General features: G+C 38.1%; 2 protein-coding genes across 6 annotated transcripts in view; one reads left to right on the forward strand and one right to left on the reverse strand.

Annotated features, from left to right (window-relative positions):
* Positions 1-5,370, forward strand: part of LOC128007416 (endophilin-B2) — a 29,874-nt gene extending 24,504 nt beyond the window's left edge. For 4 of the 5 annotated variants that reach the window (XM_052592806.1, XM_052592807.1, XM_052592808.1 and 1 more), the window contains 5 exons: positions 2,408-2,497; positions 2,906-3,006; positions 3,289-3,303; positions 3,512-3,758; positions 4,403-5,370. In XM_052592806.1, coding sequence (XP_052448766.1) covers positions 2,408-2,497; positions 2,906-3,006; positions 3,289-3,303; positions 3,512-3,758; positions 4,403-4,510 — 561 coding nt within the window. In that variant the 3' untranslated portion in view covers positions 4,511-5,370. The remainder of the gene's footprint in view (positions 1-2,407; positions 2,498-2,905; positions 3,007-3,288; positions 3,304-3,511; positions 3,759-4,402) is intronic. The other variant, XM_052592810.1, reaches the window with a different exon arrangement.
* A 7,876-nt stretch (positions 5,371-13,246) lies between these two features.
* LOC128007603 (uncharacterized) lies at positions 13,247-15,275 on the reverse strand. Its single transcript, XM_052592821.1, has 3 exons — positions 14,866-15,275; positions 14,629-14,704; positions 13,247-14,419 (listed from the first exon to the last, which is right to left on the reverse strand). The coding sequence occupies exons 1-3, from the start codon at positions 15,043-15,045 to the stop codon at positions 13,980-13,982; spliced, it is 696 nt and encodes a 231-aa protein (XP_052448781.1). The 5' UTR covers positions 15,046-15,275; the 3' UTR covers positions 13,247-13,979.
* Positions 15,276-17,449: the final 2,174 nt, after the last annotated feature.

The following is a 17,449-nucleotide window of genomic DNA, read 5'->3' on the forward strand; positions in this document are numbered from 1 at the left end:
CTTGGAGAAGCGGTACACCACCATCAGACTAATGATGTTACCTCTCGACGGGGGAAGGCCAGTGACAAAATCAAGTGCCAGATGTGACCTAGAGGGAATGGATAAAGGCTGTAACAGACCAACAGGAGACTAGTTAGATGTCTTATTTTGAGCACAAACGGAGCAAAGCAACACACACTGTCTGACATCTTGGATCAAGGATGGCCACGAAAATCGCTGACTGATGGAGGCCAGCGATCTCTGAACCCCCGGATGACAGGTTACTCTGGACTCATGACCCTACCGAAGGACCTCAGGACGCAAGGTAGCCTGCACAAACAACCGACACCCTGTACACCTCCTTGGGACCCCCCCCCCCCCCCCCCACACCTGGCCTCCCCAACCCATCGCTCGACATCCCAAAAAAGGGACCCCACCACCATCTCTATGGTTTTGGGACCCACCTCCTTTCCAGGATCCTTGAACAAAGAAAGGCCGTCAGGTTTAACTTTCTTGGAGCCTGGCCGGGTAACACTTTAGAATAAGGTTCCATTAGTTAATGTTATTTAACTACTTTCGTTAACATGAACTAAGCATGAACAATCCTTCTACAGCGTTTATAAGTCTTAGTTCATGTTAATTGCAACATTTACTAATGCATTATTTAAATCAAAAGTTGTGCTTGTTAACATTAACAATGAATAACTGTATTTTCATTAACTAACATTAACGAAGATGAATAAATACAGTAATAAATGTATTATTCATTGTTTGTTCATGTTAATTAATACATTAACTAACATTAACTAATGGAACCTTATTCTAAAGTGTTACCGCCTGGCCGATATGAGAGGAAAAAGTTACCCCCCCCCCCTCCCCCCCAAAAAATAAAAAACCCAGCGGGCCTGCTGAGCTTTTAACCCCTTGGCAGAATGGGCAAATAGGGATAACAGGAACACAAATGAAGCATCACACCAAGTCCACAGGGCCAAGAAAAACATTTCAGCAGGAACCGATCCTAGCGCCATCAGTGACGCAACGTCAAAGTCACACCAACCAGAGCATCATTGGGGATGCAGCGTTGAAGGCCCACCGAACTCCCCAAATGAGAATGTGCAGAGAGGAGCTGGAGTAATGTATCTGGGTCCCAACAGAAATGAGATAGGGCCAGGGCCGGAAGCAGATCCAGTAAAGTCTGGCAGGATGAGAAGGAACGGTTCAAGATAGAAACAAAAAAATAAAAAACGAACTTGGAGCCTAAAACAACATAAGGCAGGACTAGGCAAACAAGACAAGATGGTCACCAGCGAAGCATTGCATGACATACAACAATGGTCTGATAAAAGACTGAGCACGAGAGGAACTAAAATAGGGGAGAAATGAAGAAGCTAATGAAGAGCTAATGAAGAAAGAGTGGCTTCAGTTGTGACAGAACACAGAATTAATGATAACAAGTGGGAGGGGGAAGACACCGCACTGACAGCAGAACACATGAGCTACCAAAACAAAACCAATGTGCTCAGAGACAAGGCACACAGACACCAAGACAAAAACACTGCAAATCAGACCCAAGTCACAACATTTTTGGCATGTAAAATTTATCCCCGGGAAACTAATTTTTGTATTTTTAACAGGTCACAGACATTTATCCTTTCTAATTTAATTCAATTCTAATTTAAAATAATCTTGTTAACGGTTAATAATCGGTTAACGAGCGTCAGTTGTCGGTTACGAAAAATAACTAAAATGAACATCCCTACTTCCCAACTTTTTTGTAATTGGGGTTGTGGCGTTGAGCACTGCTGTAAGGTTAACCTTAAATGTTTGAAAATGACTAACATCAAATCATATGTAATCAATCACTTTATTAAAGTAATTGAAAAGTTATACTACTTATGACATTTTAAATAGGATAACTTGTAATCGGTAACCTTTTGCATTTCCAAAATAATCTTACCAAGGCTGAGTAATTTTAACTATGTTTCATCTCCTTCATAAATGGATTACAATAAGCACCAGTTGTGTTAATGGGGGAGTGGTGAGCAGTTAGAGCACATGTTGAGCCACGCGAGTCATGTGACGTGGTTTGAGGTTAAGGAATCTGGCCTTTTTTGTTCTGTTCATTTGTTTTCCCCTTTCTCTCCACATGGTTTCCTGTCCTTTCTTGAACTGTACCTTTCAAAAAGCGGGGAAAAGTTTAATAAAGATGATATGATGGCAAATAAAAAAATTTATTGTGTTGCTGAGAACTCTCTTACTAGAAAACAAGAAAAAACAAGGTCATGTTTTCAAGACGTTCTTCATTTGCTTTAACAAGAATGTCTTTATTGGTTAACAGAGACTGTTCCAAGTTGGCTACACAAAATAGTTGAGCTATGTGGATGATGTGTCTTGTGGGTTTTCTTCTTTTTTTTTGTTGCACCACCAGGCAGAACACGAGTTGCGTGTGGCTCAGACGGAGTTTGACCGACAGGCAGAGGTCACGCGCCTCCTTTTGGAGGGGATCAGCAGCACACATGTGAGTTCCTGCACTTCCCACACTCCGACTGCTCCTCTCTGACATTACACAAGCAAAATCAGTTGCAGTGCCACTGTTTAAAAGTTAGGGGTCTGTATGATTTACATTTTTTTTTTAAGTAATACTTAATGAAAACTGTTTATTATTCAGAAAACGCACATTAAATTGATCAAAAGTGGCAGGAACAACATTTAGAATGTTATGAATTTTTTTGTTTCAAACAAATTCTGTTCTGTCTATTCATCAAAGAATCCTGAAATGTATTGACAGCTTATTTATTGTATTATTATTTTTATTTTTTCATTGAAAACATCTGTGACCTCAATCTTTTGAACGGTTGACTAGTATACCTTTATCTGAATAAGGAAATAAGGAAAGAGACTTTCAAATTCTGCGATTCCATTGCAGGTGAACCACTTGCGCTGCCTGCATGAGTTTGTGGAGGCCCAGGCTGCTTATTACACACAGTGTCACAAGCACATGCAGGATCTTCAGAAAGAGCTGAGCAGGTGAGGTGCTGCAAACACCCAAATCAGCATAAACAACAAATTGTTCTTCAATCCTAGAGCGACTGCAGTCAAATACAACCATGTTCTACTGGAGATGACAGTTTAGTAACTTTAGTCTATTTTGATATAGTGGCAAAAAGAGATGTGAGTAACAAGAGGGTTGCATAACACATTCCCCTTTATGGCAGCTGCTTTTCTAGTGAAGAAAATCACAAGACCTCTTGAGATAAATTTTGAGCTGATGTTTTTTTTTTTCTTCTACTTTTTCTTTCCTGTTCTTAGTGCAAACGGAGATACGTGAGTAACTTTTTCCATCACACTGAAAAAGGAACAAAGTTTGCCCACAAATTTTAAACAATTACATTCATGTGACAGGGATTTGAATTCTTTCACTTTTCTTGTAATATCTGTGTCATGAGCGAGCAACAGCCAGATATTTATAATTATTTTTATATTTCTTCAGACACACTGTGTCCATGGTTTTGAATATATGAATCTGTTCCAGGTTTCCTAACGCTTTTGCTGTGAACGCCTCCACGTCAGGGGTGTCAGCAGACCCTTCTCCTGTTTCCACTGCCACCCTTCCTGGGGCTTCTCCACCTAGTCGTTCGCCAAACCCCTCCAATGCCCTCGAGTCCAGCACGCTGAAGATTGAGGAGGTGAAGCCTTCCGCCACTGGCACTCGCAAGGCCAAAGTGCTGTATGACTATGATGCTGCGGATACAAGTGAACTTTCACTTCTCGCTGATGAGGTAGGACATGAGGAAGTCTGTTTTCCTCTTTTACAGTCAGTTACATTCATTATATCAGTGTTGGTGATTTTAGTGTGTACTGTAACGAGAATGTATTTGATTTTAAGCTGAACTACTTTTTGGGAAATGTTTACCTGTAGTGTAATTATGAAATCTGTGTAACTTTTTAATTTTAAATAAATGTTATTAAAGAGTATTGTTTTCATTATAAGTATTTATAATGTTATGATTCAAAAAAAAAATGCGTTTCTTGTCTATCATGGTCAGTTTAAGCTGCAGTTGACCTGCAGTCTCTGTGACATTGCCTTTTGTTTAATTAAATGGGCTTGTAACTTAAAGGTTTTAATTTTGAACCTTGTTTAAACCTTTGCCATTGTCCCCATAGACAATCTCATATGATTCATCCTCACAGACCTGCATCTGTAAAACACGCCTATAAAACTAAATCCTGAAAAGACGTCAAAGGGGTGCCTGCAGATGTGTATTTGTTAATACACGTCTGTAAACCACTGTTTATACATGTCTACCATTACAGTATATCTGTAGTGAATGATTTTTGGAAGACTGTGCCCATTGCAACACAATCAGTCCACATCAAAATGTCTACTTCACAATTTTTTATTTCTCTCTGTTTCTTTCTGTAGCTTATTACTGTGTACACAGTGCCTGGCATGGACCCGGACTGGCTTGTTGGAGAGCGAGGCAACCAGAAAGGCAAAGTGCCTGTCACATACCTGGAGCTCCTAAGCTAGACGCAGCCTCCTCTTCACAAATACAGTGTCACACTGAATTATGCATGAACACTCAGTGAATTTACCTGGTTTCTGTCTATTTAGTTTTTCTTCCCCCCGTAATACCTAGATTCACTTCTAGGTCTGTCCATGTTATTGTGCAGAAATATGTATTATTGTTTTTTAGGCCCTAGTTATGTTCTGGGTGTATGTTGTTTCATTTAAAGACTATCTAAGGCTAAGGCTTTTCTTTAAGTAACTGTTTTTTTTGCCGTTATGATCCTGTGACTGCTAGATTTTTCTGAAGTCTTTCTTACCCTCCAAGTGAAGACAACAAACTGAAAAGCTTTCGTGTTGGAGCTGGATCTGAGTTTGTGTGTGTGTGTGTGTGTGTGTGTATGCGTGCGTGCGTGCATGTGTGATCATGAAGACACTAAATATTTAGGCTTTGCTTGTTTGCGTGTCGCCTCGCTCGTCATGCTTGTTTGTTTATATGGTGGTTTTGGATTGATATCAGCGTGTTTTAATCCAAATGAGGCATTTGCCGTATTAAGTGCGGTTAGGATGTACATTATGTGGTTAACTGTGATCTGTTCATATTCAAAAGACCTCCAGTGGTACTTATTCACATTCATATCCATTTAGTCAGCACCTTCCCATTTTTGTCTTTGTGTTCTGTGCTTGTTCCAAATAGCGAAGCATATCGAATGAATACAATATAAATATATAATAAAGATTTACTGGATCTTGATCTAGACGTTGTCTTTCTAATGAGGGTTGTCATCTAAAGTACTTAGTGGTGATACGTCAATGACTTGCTTATGCCATTCTGTATATTACGAATAAGGAAAAAAATAATAATAAAGAAAAGTCCAATGGCATTTGGGAGTAATGTATTTTATAAAACCCGTTTGTGCAAAGGAAACTTGTTAAAGGACACTTGTGTAAACACAGTCACACACACAAAATGACAATTTTACTCCCTTCAGTTATAATTCAATAACTACTGTTATTATGCTGTTATGAAAAAGAATATATATATATTCTGGTACATTTTGGCACCTAGTGCTATCAAGCAATATAAGTTGAAGATAAAGCAAATAGAACCTGAACAACAGACTTAAAAAAAAAAAAAAAAAAAAATCAACAAGTGGCTATTTTTTTTTGTGTGTTTATGATATTCGAAATATTTATAATGTAATTTATGAAGAAATATCTGATTTCGTATTTCAAGTTTTCTATAACGCATTTTTTTCATTTCCTACAGTGCATGTGTGTAGGGTAAACATTTAAATTTGGGTCTATGTCAAATCCAGACGGAAACCCCCTAAATGAGCCAAGTGCTTAAGGGGTTAATTCTGACTCAGGAAGAGTTTGCTAACAGAGTTTGGTTTGATTTATGACTGCACTATGAGGGTCATGCATGGAACTTGACACTACTACTGCACTGACAAGTTGGTGTGTGAAAAACATTGCAGTAATTGTGCAAGATGGGTCAAGTTTATTTTTTCCCCCACTGTTAATCAGAAAGAATTTTTGAATCTTCTCCACACGATTCCTAACATGATTTTCACATACAGCATTGTGTGCAGTGTATAAAAAAAAAAAAAGATTTGATGAGAACTGAAACTTTGTGTGCATCATTTAAAATTGTACCTCTGCTTCAAATGTCAATGTTCAAAATATATAACCCTAACAATAAAAGTTTGTATAGTGGTACAGAGCTTTTAAAAGTATGGTTGTTGAAAGCAATTAATTCACAATAAGATGATTTAGTTTTGCAATTGGGAGGTTTGTTAAATGAGAGGTTGTTGGGAAAAAAAATATTGGTTTAATTTATACCCCAATTGATAATTTGTTACAGTGCGCAGTGCTGAGCATTGAATGAGTGTGTTCATTGTCATTCATTCAGTGATTGCTTCATGTTATGCAGTTGCATTAGCTGTTGCTTAATATCAGTAAACCCCGTAGGAAGTTGCAAGGTTGTTGTTGTTATATAGTTATATTCAGCATACAATTTATATGTCTGTTCCTGCAGCCATGTTGACGTAAATGTTCTTTCCTTGGGACTGAGAATTTCAGCTGGCAGCATTGTGATCCACATTTTGCAATCGGTCTAAAAAAATATCAGTCTCAGACCGGTAAATTGCGTCACAGATTTCCCTGACTCATCTATGTATTTATGTTCATTTGAGCAAGACCAATTCTAGTGCAATATTATCACTGAACTTTCTCTTCATGTGATTATACTGAATGTAGTCTCGGGCTCAGACGGCACGCCCACGGACCGTTGACTAATAGTCTGATTCCTATGGGACACAAAAGTGGAAACACTTCAGGAATGTCGAAGTTGTTATCAGATTGGTATTTGTTGAATTCTACAGGATTTTCGGGAGACGTGTGTGACGCGTTCTTTAACATTTCGCCTGGAAACAAAGATACCGCGACGCCAAACACCCTCACGAAAGAAAAAATCCACGAGACTACAGGTCCTTCTAAAAAAAATTAGCATATTGTGAAAAAGTTCATTATTTTCCATAATGTAATGATAAAAATTAAACTTTCATATATTTTAGATTCATTGCACACCAACTGAAATATTTCAGGTCTTTTATTGTTTTAATACTGAGGATTTTGACATACAGCTCATGAAAACCCAAAATTCCCACCTCAAAAAATTAGCATATTTCATCCGACCAATAAAAGAAAAGTGTTTTTAATACAAAAAAGTCAATTAGTCAAATAATTATGTTCAGTTATGCACTCAATTCTTGGTCGGGAATCCTTTTGCAGAAATGACTGCTTCAATGCGGCGTGGCATGGAGGCAATCAGCCTGTGGCACTGCTGAGGTGTTATGGAGGCCCAGGATGCTTGATCCAGAGTGTTGGGTCTTGCGTCTCTCAACTTTCTCTTCACAATATCCCACAGTTTCTCTATGGGGTTCAGGTCAGGAGAGTTGGCAGGCCAATTGAGCACAGTAATACCATGGTCAGTAAACCATTTACCAGTGGTCTTGGCACTGTGAGCAGGTGCCAGGTCATGCTGAAAAACGAAATCTTCATCTCCATAAAGCTTTTCAGCAGATGGAAGCATGAAGTGCTCCAAAATCTCCTGATAGCTAGCTGCATTGACCCTGCCCTTGATAAAACACAGTGGACCAACACCAGCAGATGACATGGCACCCCAGACCAAAAACGAAATCTTCTTCTCCATAAAGCTTTTCAGCAGATGGAAGCATGAAGTGCTCCAAAATCTCCTGATAGCTAGCTGCATTGACCCTGCTCTTGATAAAACACAGTGGACCAACACCAGCAGATGACATGGCACCCCAGACCAAAAACGAAATCTTCATCTCCATAAAGCTTTTCAGCAGATTGAAGCATGAAGTGCTCCAAAATCTCCTGATAACTAGCTGCACTGATCCTGCCCTTGATAAAACACAGTGGACCAACACCAGCAGCTGACATGGCACCCCAGACCATCACTGACTGTGGGTACTTGACACTGGACTTCAGGCATTTTGGCATTTCCTTCTCCCCAGTCTTCCTCCAGACTCTGGCACCTTGATTTCCGAATGACATGCAAAATTTGCTTTCATCCGAAAAAAGTACTTTGGACCACCGAGCAACAGTCCAGTGCTGCTTCTCTGTAGCCCATTTCCTGCACACGCCTGTGCACGGTGGCTCTGGATGTTTCTACTCCAGACTCAGTCCACTGCTTCCGCAGGTCCCCCAAGGTCTGGAATCGGTCATTCTCCACAATCTTCCTCAGGGTCCGGTCACCTCTTCTCGTTGTGCAGCATTTTTTGACACACTTTTTCCTTCCCACAGGCTTCCCACTGAGGTGCCTTGATACAGCACTCTGGGAACAGCCTATTCGTTCAGAAATTTATTTCTGTGTCTTACCCTCTCGCTTGAGGGTGTCAATGATGGCCTTCTGGACAGCAGTCAGGTCGGCAGTCTTAACCATGATTGCGGTTTTGAGTAATGAACCAGGCTGGGAGTTTTTAAAAGCCTCAGGAATCTTTTGCAGGTGTTTAGAGTAGTGATGGGAAGTTCGGATCATTCTACCGACTCGGACTTTTGAGTCTCGTTCAACAAAATGAACGAATCTTTTTTCGAGTCATTTCGTTCATTTCGTTCATTTTAGCAAAATGTTATTAAAATATTAAGTGCTACCTCCCCAACACATCTAGTACTTACGCAAACGTTGATCACACTACAAACAATACAAAACTAAAATGCTATGAGATAAAGAAAAAAATACTCATTCTTTACCTGGGTCTTCAGTCTGTGATTAGCTCATCTCACCTCTTATCTGACAAGAAGTCTTCGGGTTTAAGTCATTCCTTAATCACGTGACAGCCCCATACGCAAAACTAACGCGGTCTTGAGCCGGAAAGAGAATTGATTAGTTCATCTCACGAGTCTTTCGGGTCGAGTTTGACTCGTTCCTTAATCACGTGACAGCCCCATACGCAAAACTAACGCGGTCTTGAGCCGGAAAGAGAATTGATTAGTTAATCTCATGAGTCTTTCGGGTCTCGGGTCGAGTTTGACTCGTTCCTTAATCACGTGACAGCCCCATACGCGAAACCAACGTGGTCTTGAGCCGGAAAGAGAATTGATTCGTTAATCTCATGAGTCTTTCGGGTCTCGGGTCGAGTTTGACTCGTTCCTTAATCACGTGACAGCCCCATACGCGAAACCAACGCGGTCTCGAGCCGGAAAGAGAATTGATTAGTTCATCTCATGAGTCTTTCGGGTCGAGTTTGACTCGTTCCTTAATCACGTGACAGCCCCATACGCAAAACTAACGCGGTCTTGAGCCGGAAAGAGAATTGATTAGTTCATCTCATGAGTCTTTCGGGTCGAGTTTGACTCGTTCCTTAATCACGTGACAGCCCCATACGCGAAACCAACGCGGTCTCGAGCCGGAAAGAGAATTGATTAGTTCATCTCATGAGTCTTTCGGGTCGAGTTTGACTCGTTCCTTAATCACGTGACAGCCCCATACGCGAAACCAACGCGGTCTCGAGCCGGAAAGAGAATTGATTCGTTAATCTCATGAGTCTTTCGGGTCTCGGGTCGAGTTTGACTCATTCCTTAATCACGTGACAGCCCCATACGCAAAACTAACGCAGTCTTGAGCCGGAAAGAGAATTGATTAGTTCATCTCATGAGTCTTTCGGGTCGAGTTTGACTCGTTCCTTAATCACGTGACAGCCCCATGCGCTATTTCTGACATTTCTGTCACTGTGTTTTTGTTACTGTTTGTTGAGGATCTGTGGTTTGTTATTATTTTATAAATAAATAAAACCCTGTTATAAATAAAATTTTGATTAATTTGTCTTCTTGACTGTCTATCAGTAAATAAACACTAGGCTATATAATAATATAATAATACAAGCTTACAATAAAAAGTATTTATAGACTAGTTTGTTCATTTTTACTCCAATTTTGAGTTTGCTGGTATAATAATTGCTTTTCCTAGGCAGACTTGACATATTGGTGTAATATATGTATAAGAAGATTGCTCAAAAAAGGACATAATGACATACATTAAAAGCAAATAACATTTTGAATTTGAATTATTAATGTTAGTTTAAGACATTAAGGTTATGATAATTTCAGCTTTAACAGTTTTAACCCAGCTCAGAGTGAGGCGTTTCAGATCCTGGTGCGACTGCCAATGCAGGGGCCATGTTTTGGGAAGACTTTGACGAAAGGGTAGCAAGTTTGAGGCCTTCTGCTACCTCTTCTGAGACCTCAGATGCTATGATGGAGATGCGGGCCAACCTTGCAGAGCCACTCTTACCCCGCACATCAGACCCTCTGGCCTGGTGGAGGAGATGTTCACCAGTATACAAAAGCCTTTCTGAAGTCACAAAGACAAGACTTTGCATTGTGGCCACATCCGTGCCATCTGAAAATTTTTTTTCTAAAACTGGGCAGATTATCTCAGATAGAAGAACTCACAGACTCAGCCCATCCAAGGTCAGGGAGCTTGTTTTTTTTATTAAAATGCAAACATGAATAAAAAGCAAGTCCTAAAAATATAACCACAGTGTGTTTTTTATTTTAAAGCTTATTTATTTTTATTTATTTAGAAAAAGACTAGCTTGTTGTGCAATATTTTTGTTGTTGTGATTTTAAAAGGTAATTTGTTATTGTTATAAGGCTCCGTAGCTTTAGTATCTCTTAATTTTCATTTATTTTTTATTCAAATGGTTTAAAATTATTTTGGGAATAGCTTGTTGTGCAATATTTAGTTTTTCTTTTTTTTTATATTGTACTTTTAAAGTTCATTTGTTAAGGTTATTAGACCCTGTGGCTTTATTATCTTTTAATTTTAATTTCATTTTTAATTATTTACATTTTTATTATTTTAATTTATTTTGGAATAGTTGTCCTCTTTGTTACAAAGCTTTTCTGTAATAAACAATAAACAACTATTCAAAAGTATGTACAGTGTTTTTAATGTTTATAAAGTGTCATATGTTACAAAAGTATGGTTTACACAGACAATCTGATTTAATAACTGCACAACTAAACAAAAACAAACAAACAGACAGAAAAAAAGATCAACATTTTAAGCATACCCAACTCTTTATTTCCACATTCAGTGTTATGGAAAAGTACCACCATGACAGAAATTAAAAACAACAATTTGAAACCAGAAATGCATCACCTTACTGTAAGAGTAAATAATACTAATAATAAATAAGTACTACGCACCCATTTTGTAAGGAAAGTTGTAAATTAACTAATTACTCTAGCCAATGTTGTCACATCACAGTACAAAAGAACGAAAAACCCGAAGAACCGAAAGATGAACTATTCAATTCTCTGCGTTCTTTTACTGTCAGTGTCTATTGGTTTTAGCGTATGGGTCTATCACGTGATTAAGGAACGACTCGACCCGAAGACTCATGAGATGAACTAATCAATTCTCTTTCCGGCTCATATTGCATTGGGTGTAACGTATTGGGCTGTCACGTGATTGAGGAACGAGTCAAAAACCCGATAGACTCGAACTATGAACTAATCAATTCTCTTTCCGGCTCATGCTGCATTGGGTTTAATGTATTGGGCTGTCACGTGATTGAGGAACGAGTCAAAAACCCGATAGACCCGAACTATGAACTAATCAATTCTCTTTCCGGCTCAGACTGCATTGGGTAAGCGTATGGGGCTGTCACGTGATCAAGGAACGAGTCAAAAACCCGATAGACCCGAACTATGAACTAATCAATTCTCTTTTCGGCTCAAGACTGCATTGAATGACAGGTGAATTACTACTACTAGAACAGAACCCATAGAATAATGCGCATGCGCGACTGAACGAATCACTCCCCGAGACGACTCGTTCTTCCCGAGTCACATTAAAGATTCGTTCAAAATGAACGAATCGTTCAAGAACGACACATCACTAGTTTAGAGTTAATTAGTTGATTCAGATGATTAGGTTAATAGCTCGTTTAGAGAACCTTTTCATGATATGCTAATTTTTTGAGATAAGAATTTTGGGTTTTCATGAGCTGTATGCCCAAATCATCAGTATTAAAACAATAAAAGACCTGAAATATTAGAGTTGGTGTGCAATGAATCTAAAATATATGAAAGTTTAGTTTTTATCATTACATTATGGAAAATAATGAACTTTTTCACAATATGCTAATTTTTTGAGAAGGACCTGTATATTGAATATGTCAATGCAGAACATTTATCTGAGACTAATTGTGCAACTGCTTATGTTTTGCGGTTTTCTCATGTAATACAAAACTTTACAATTTAATTACAGATTAGAAATTTAATTATTAGCGTGATGATATAAATTATTTATAGATTGATAAAGTGAATAGTTTTTTATTATTTGGTTTGGTTTAATAAAAGCTGCACTTGAGCTGCAGTTTGTGTCAGACCTGATGATCATGCACTCTAGCATAATTAAATAAAAGATTTAAAGAGCATCTTGAGCTCCAAAGGAAGAACATCTGATCATCTATACAAATAGTCACTCGATGAATTTCAGTCATTTGACTATAAGTGACCTTGTCTCAATCTCAAAACAAATTACAAGTTTTTTTTTCATTGCGCATCTTGTGATTTATACAAATATTTGTATATAGTTGCTATACATTCATTTTACTATTACTGATTTTGGTGAAAATCTAAATATTTTAACAAATGTATTCTTGCCACTGAATCTCAAATGCATTCATGCAATGATTTCACAGTTTTATTGGTATGTGCATTAAGTAATTAATTTCTTTGTTTTGGAATCTTTATGCTGACACTTATCAATCTGCATGTGGTATACAATTTCAATATCACCATATATTGACAGGATGCTTAGGAATTTATTCCACAAACCCAAGTCTGTTGAGTGGTAAAAACCTACTGGAAGCTTGAAAGGTGTCAAACACAGATACCACAATGTTTAACAATAGGTTCTTTGCCTTGGCGGTGTGCTAGATGAACTGTGGACTTTCACTCCGCATTATCTTTCATGTGCAGAAGTCATTCATATTTACTTTTCCCCCCACAGTATGTGGTTAGTATTTTTTTTCTGACACATATAATAAATTTTATCTTTACACTTTTCAGGATCACTGGAAGCAATATGGTTTTATTCTGTAAAACAAAATCACTATTCCAAACAGGTTTTGGCCTGCAAATAGACAACTTACTGCTTTTATTCAATGCTAAACAGCCTGTCAGAACATCTTCAGTGAATAAAAGCAGAGACAAAGATTCTTACTACAAGCTCTTTATTCATTCAGTACAGAGAAAATGCAGCATGTTTCCTGATCCAGTAATCAAGGAGACTGAGAATCACGAGAAAACTACAGCAAGCTAAACTACGCTATATACAAGGTGTTTCTTGTATCCTGTATTGTTTTTGCATTTTTGTATAACTTTAAATCATTGTGTATGAAAGTGACTTTATAAATCGCAGCTTTGACACAAATATTTGTAAATAAATCTTTGAATTGCAGATTTATGAGTGAACCACAAAAACATGTTACATTCTGAAATGCAGAGACATTTAGTTTAGCTTAACGTAAAACAGGAAAGGGTTCCAGCTTAGTTCCCACAGATTTTTTTTTTTAATCAAATGATGAGCAACTCTTAATGAATAAGTTTGTCAATGCATATTAATAAAGTTTTAACATAAAACACATACATGATTTCACATGCTACCAACATTTTGCTGTCGGAAGAACACTTAATTATTAACTATATTCAAAATCTGCTTCTTTTGTGGATAGTACATGTGTAGTCATGTTATTTAATAACAATTTTAGCATAATAAATGAGAGTTAACCTCTCATTAAACATGAAAATATAAACCAATTAAAGTGGCTAAACATTTGCATATAATTAAGCACACAAATAATAGGTCATTTATCAATTAAACACACCTGCTTAATGCGGTTTAAAAAAAATCTCAAATGTGCAGTAATGCCAGGTAGTAAAATTAATGTTAAAAAGCAGCCAACACTAAAGATGAGACATCCAAATGACTGTTTTTAACCCAGCTGACAAACTTACAACTTTCCTTGTTAATTCTCACCCTCAGACTAGTGCCAGCTTCTAACATGATTGCTCGATTCAACGTGATTGACTGCAGCCAATAATCTCTACAAATCATAGACTCTTTAGCACTTATAATCGCTCTCTCTATTTCATAGTTTCTATGCTGCTGTGTGACATTGACCACTAAAGACAAATGCTCTGTACTAGGCTTACACTGACCATGGGCTATACGGTAAGAGATCCTCAGATTGATCAAGTAGAGGCCCTTTGTGGAGATGTGCAGGACTGTTTGGTTTTCCAGCTTGAAATTCTGCGAGTCATAGCCATCACTCACATCCACCCACTCAATGGGATGTTGTTCGGAACAAGCATCAGTGTGTCTTACAGCTGTTTTAAGAGAGAGAGAAAGTCAAAAGATAAATCCACACTGTAATTGTAAAATGTTCCTACAGTATTTCTGAAGAAACATAGCCTAGCTTTAATAAATGCAGGGGGTCTTATGTATATACTGTGAGGCATTATTACTCTTTTGATAGTAAAATGAAACTTATATATATTAAGTTATTTTTGACTAATTTAGCACTTATTGAACCTACGTTCAAGATGAACAGAGTGTGCTAGTGGTGATTCTTCCGTTTTCAAATCCTTTTGATGGGCAGTTGAAAATGCCTCCTGAGATGCAGAGAAAAACAGAGAGAGTTTTCAATTCTTCCCCTTTTAAATATTTGGCTAATTATACAATATTTAATTATTATAGTTAATGAATCTGAATGATAGCGTTTGATAGTGTGACTGTTAAAATCAATGAATGATTCTGTAAGTTTAGATATTACCGTATTATTATGACGGGGATACTGAAGCCACACTAAAGTCGCGAAGAACGTTGCAAGCAGCACCGCAGTGGCCAGGCGCAGTCGTGTCTCCTGACGCTTCATGGTCTGACAGTGCCGCATAAAGACTTGCAGCATCTGTCCCTGCTCCACGCCAAACTCCAACATCTCAGTTTGAGCCATGTGCACGAATAAAGCAACCAATTTGTAAGGCTGTAAGTGACGTTCTTAAATTTATAGTTAAGCTCTTCATATGACGCTGTGCACAGACCGCCCTCTCTCCACACGTCGGGAGACACCGTTGATTATCGCACGTCTGCAGGTCCGGACGCGCTGGATATCCGGCTGCAGCTTAGAAATAAAATTGAGGCAACGCTTCAACCCAGAGGAAAACGCTATTGCTCAGAGTTTCTCTTCCACACTTAAAGACGGCGACTCTCAGTTCGTCATTTGTATAAACTTTGTTCCAGATATTTCCTTTACAAAATATGGAGGCTAGAGAAGAATTCACTATTTTGTTGTAGACTATAAGGGGCCGGAGACTATGCGAAGGTGCATTAAAAATTCGTTCAAAAGTGTGAGTTAATCAATCCAACAGAAAACATTCTAATTATATATATATATATATATATATATATATATATATATATATATATATATATATATATATATACAGTACAGACCAAAAGTTTGGACACACCTTCTCATTCAAAGAGTTTTCTTTATTTTCATGACTATGACAATTGTAGATTCACACTGAAGGCATCAAAACTATGAATTAACACGTGGAATTATATACATAACAAAAAAGTGTGAAACAACTGAAAATATGTAATATTCTAGGTTCTTCAAAGTAGCCACCTTTTACTTTGATTACTGCTTTGCACACTCTTGGCATTCTCTTGATGAGCTTCAAGAGGTAGTCACCTTAAATGGTCTTCAACAGTCTTGAAGGAGTTCCCCAAGAGATGCTTAGCACTTGTTGGCCCTTTTGCCTTCTGTCTGCGGTCCAGTTCACCCCTAAACCATCTCGATTGGGTTCAGGTCTGGTGACTGTGGAGGCCAGGTCATCTGCAGCACCCCATCACTCTCCTTCTTGGTCAAATAGCCCTTGATGCCTTCAGTGTGACTACAATTTTCAGTCATGAAAATAAAGATAACTCTTTGAATGAGAAGGTGTGTCCAAACTTTTGGTGTGTACTGTATATATATATATATATATATATATATATATATATATATATATATATATATATATATATATATATATATACGTACATATATATATATATACATATATATATATATATATATATATATATATATATATACATATATATATATATACACATATATATATATATATATATATATATATATATATATATATATATATATATATATATACATACATATGGTAAACTCGTTGGTTACAGTGTAATTCCACAAGTAGTATTGGTAATATAACCCTAATAAACACCATATGGTTTAGGCAAGGTTGTTTATTTAGCCTAACACATTTCCAATGTGATCTCATGAGAATTTGTAAATATAATTTATATACAATTGTGGTTCTACAAAACGTAGCTACATTTACTTATCCTTCGTTTGCACAGACACTGAAATGTAGGCTATGAAACTCGCCCTGTCCCAAATAGCACCCTAAACCCTCACGGTCTTCCTCAGCGGCATTATGTCATGAAAGTGCAGCCTCAATGACTGTCGGGTAGAAATCTGCTGAGTACTCAGCAGAAGTGCAGATTTAGGGCGATAACGGCTGCAAAGGGGGCATTTGCGAGCACCCTTTTGAACGCTAAAATGACGAATGGGACACCCCTATGGTCTCATAGACTCAAGGGTCATGCGCACACGGTGGCCACTGTGAAGGCCAAAGTAAACTTTGGCCGTCCATGTTCGCACACCATCTGCATGTAATTTTTGTCATCAGGAGGGCTCGCGTGCAGGCAATTTTTTTGAGGCAGCGCGGACAGTGCTGTACAACAGGGCATGTGTGAGGTGATTGTTGAGACCATAGAATGTATAAAAACATGGACATAGTCTCCGTGACGTCACCCTTAGATTTCGGCAAGAGCGTATTTGAGGACACAAAGCGGAATGGGCCGTCACCATCCTGGCAGCACGTCACTCCCGGATAATAGAAAACTGGCAAAAAGGGGGGAGATTGCTAAAGCCATGTCCACCTAGGTTGATGGCAGTGGCAATCCACATATCACTCAAGTGGCCACACCCTTAATTATGCAGAACTTTAAGGTTTAATATAATTTAAATGCATGAGTTATAAAAAAAAATTCACCCCCCTCACAGTGACCTGTCTGTGAGGTCACCAATAGATCTCTGAAGATCGTACTTGAAGCACAAAGTGTGCAGAACGGGCTGTTGCCATCTTGGCAGTGTGTCACTCCCCGATAATTGAAAATGGGCAAAAAGGAGGGAGCTGGTTGCTGAAACCACACCCACCTAGCTCGACAGCAGTGACAGCAGCGGCGATCCATCTGTCAAGTGGTCATGCCCTTAATTATGCAAAACTTTAAGGCATAATATAATTCAAACGCATGAATTATAAAGA

The sequence above is a fragment of the Carassius gibelio genome, chromosome A5, assembly GCF_023724105.1.
Source record: "Carassius gibelio isolate Cgi1373 ecotype wild population from Czech Republic chromosome A5, carGib1.2-hapl.c, whole genome shotgun sequence".
NCBI classification, from domain to species: Eukaryota; Metazoa; Chordata; class Actinopteri; order Cypriniformes; family Cyprinidae; genus Carassius; species Carassius gibelio.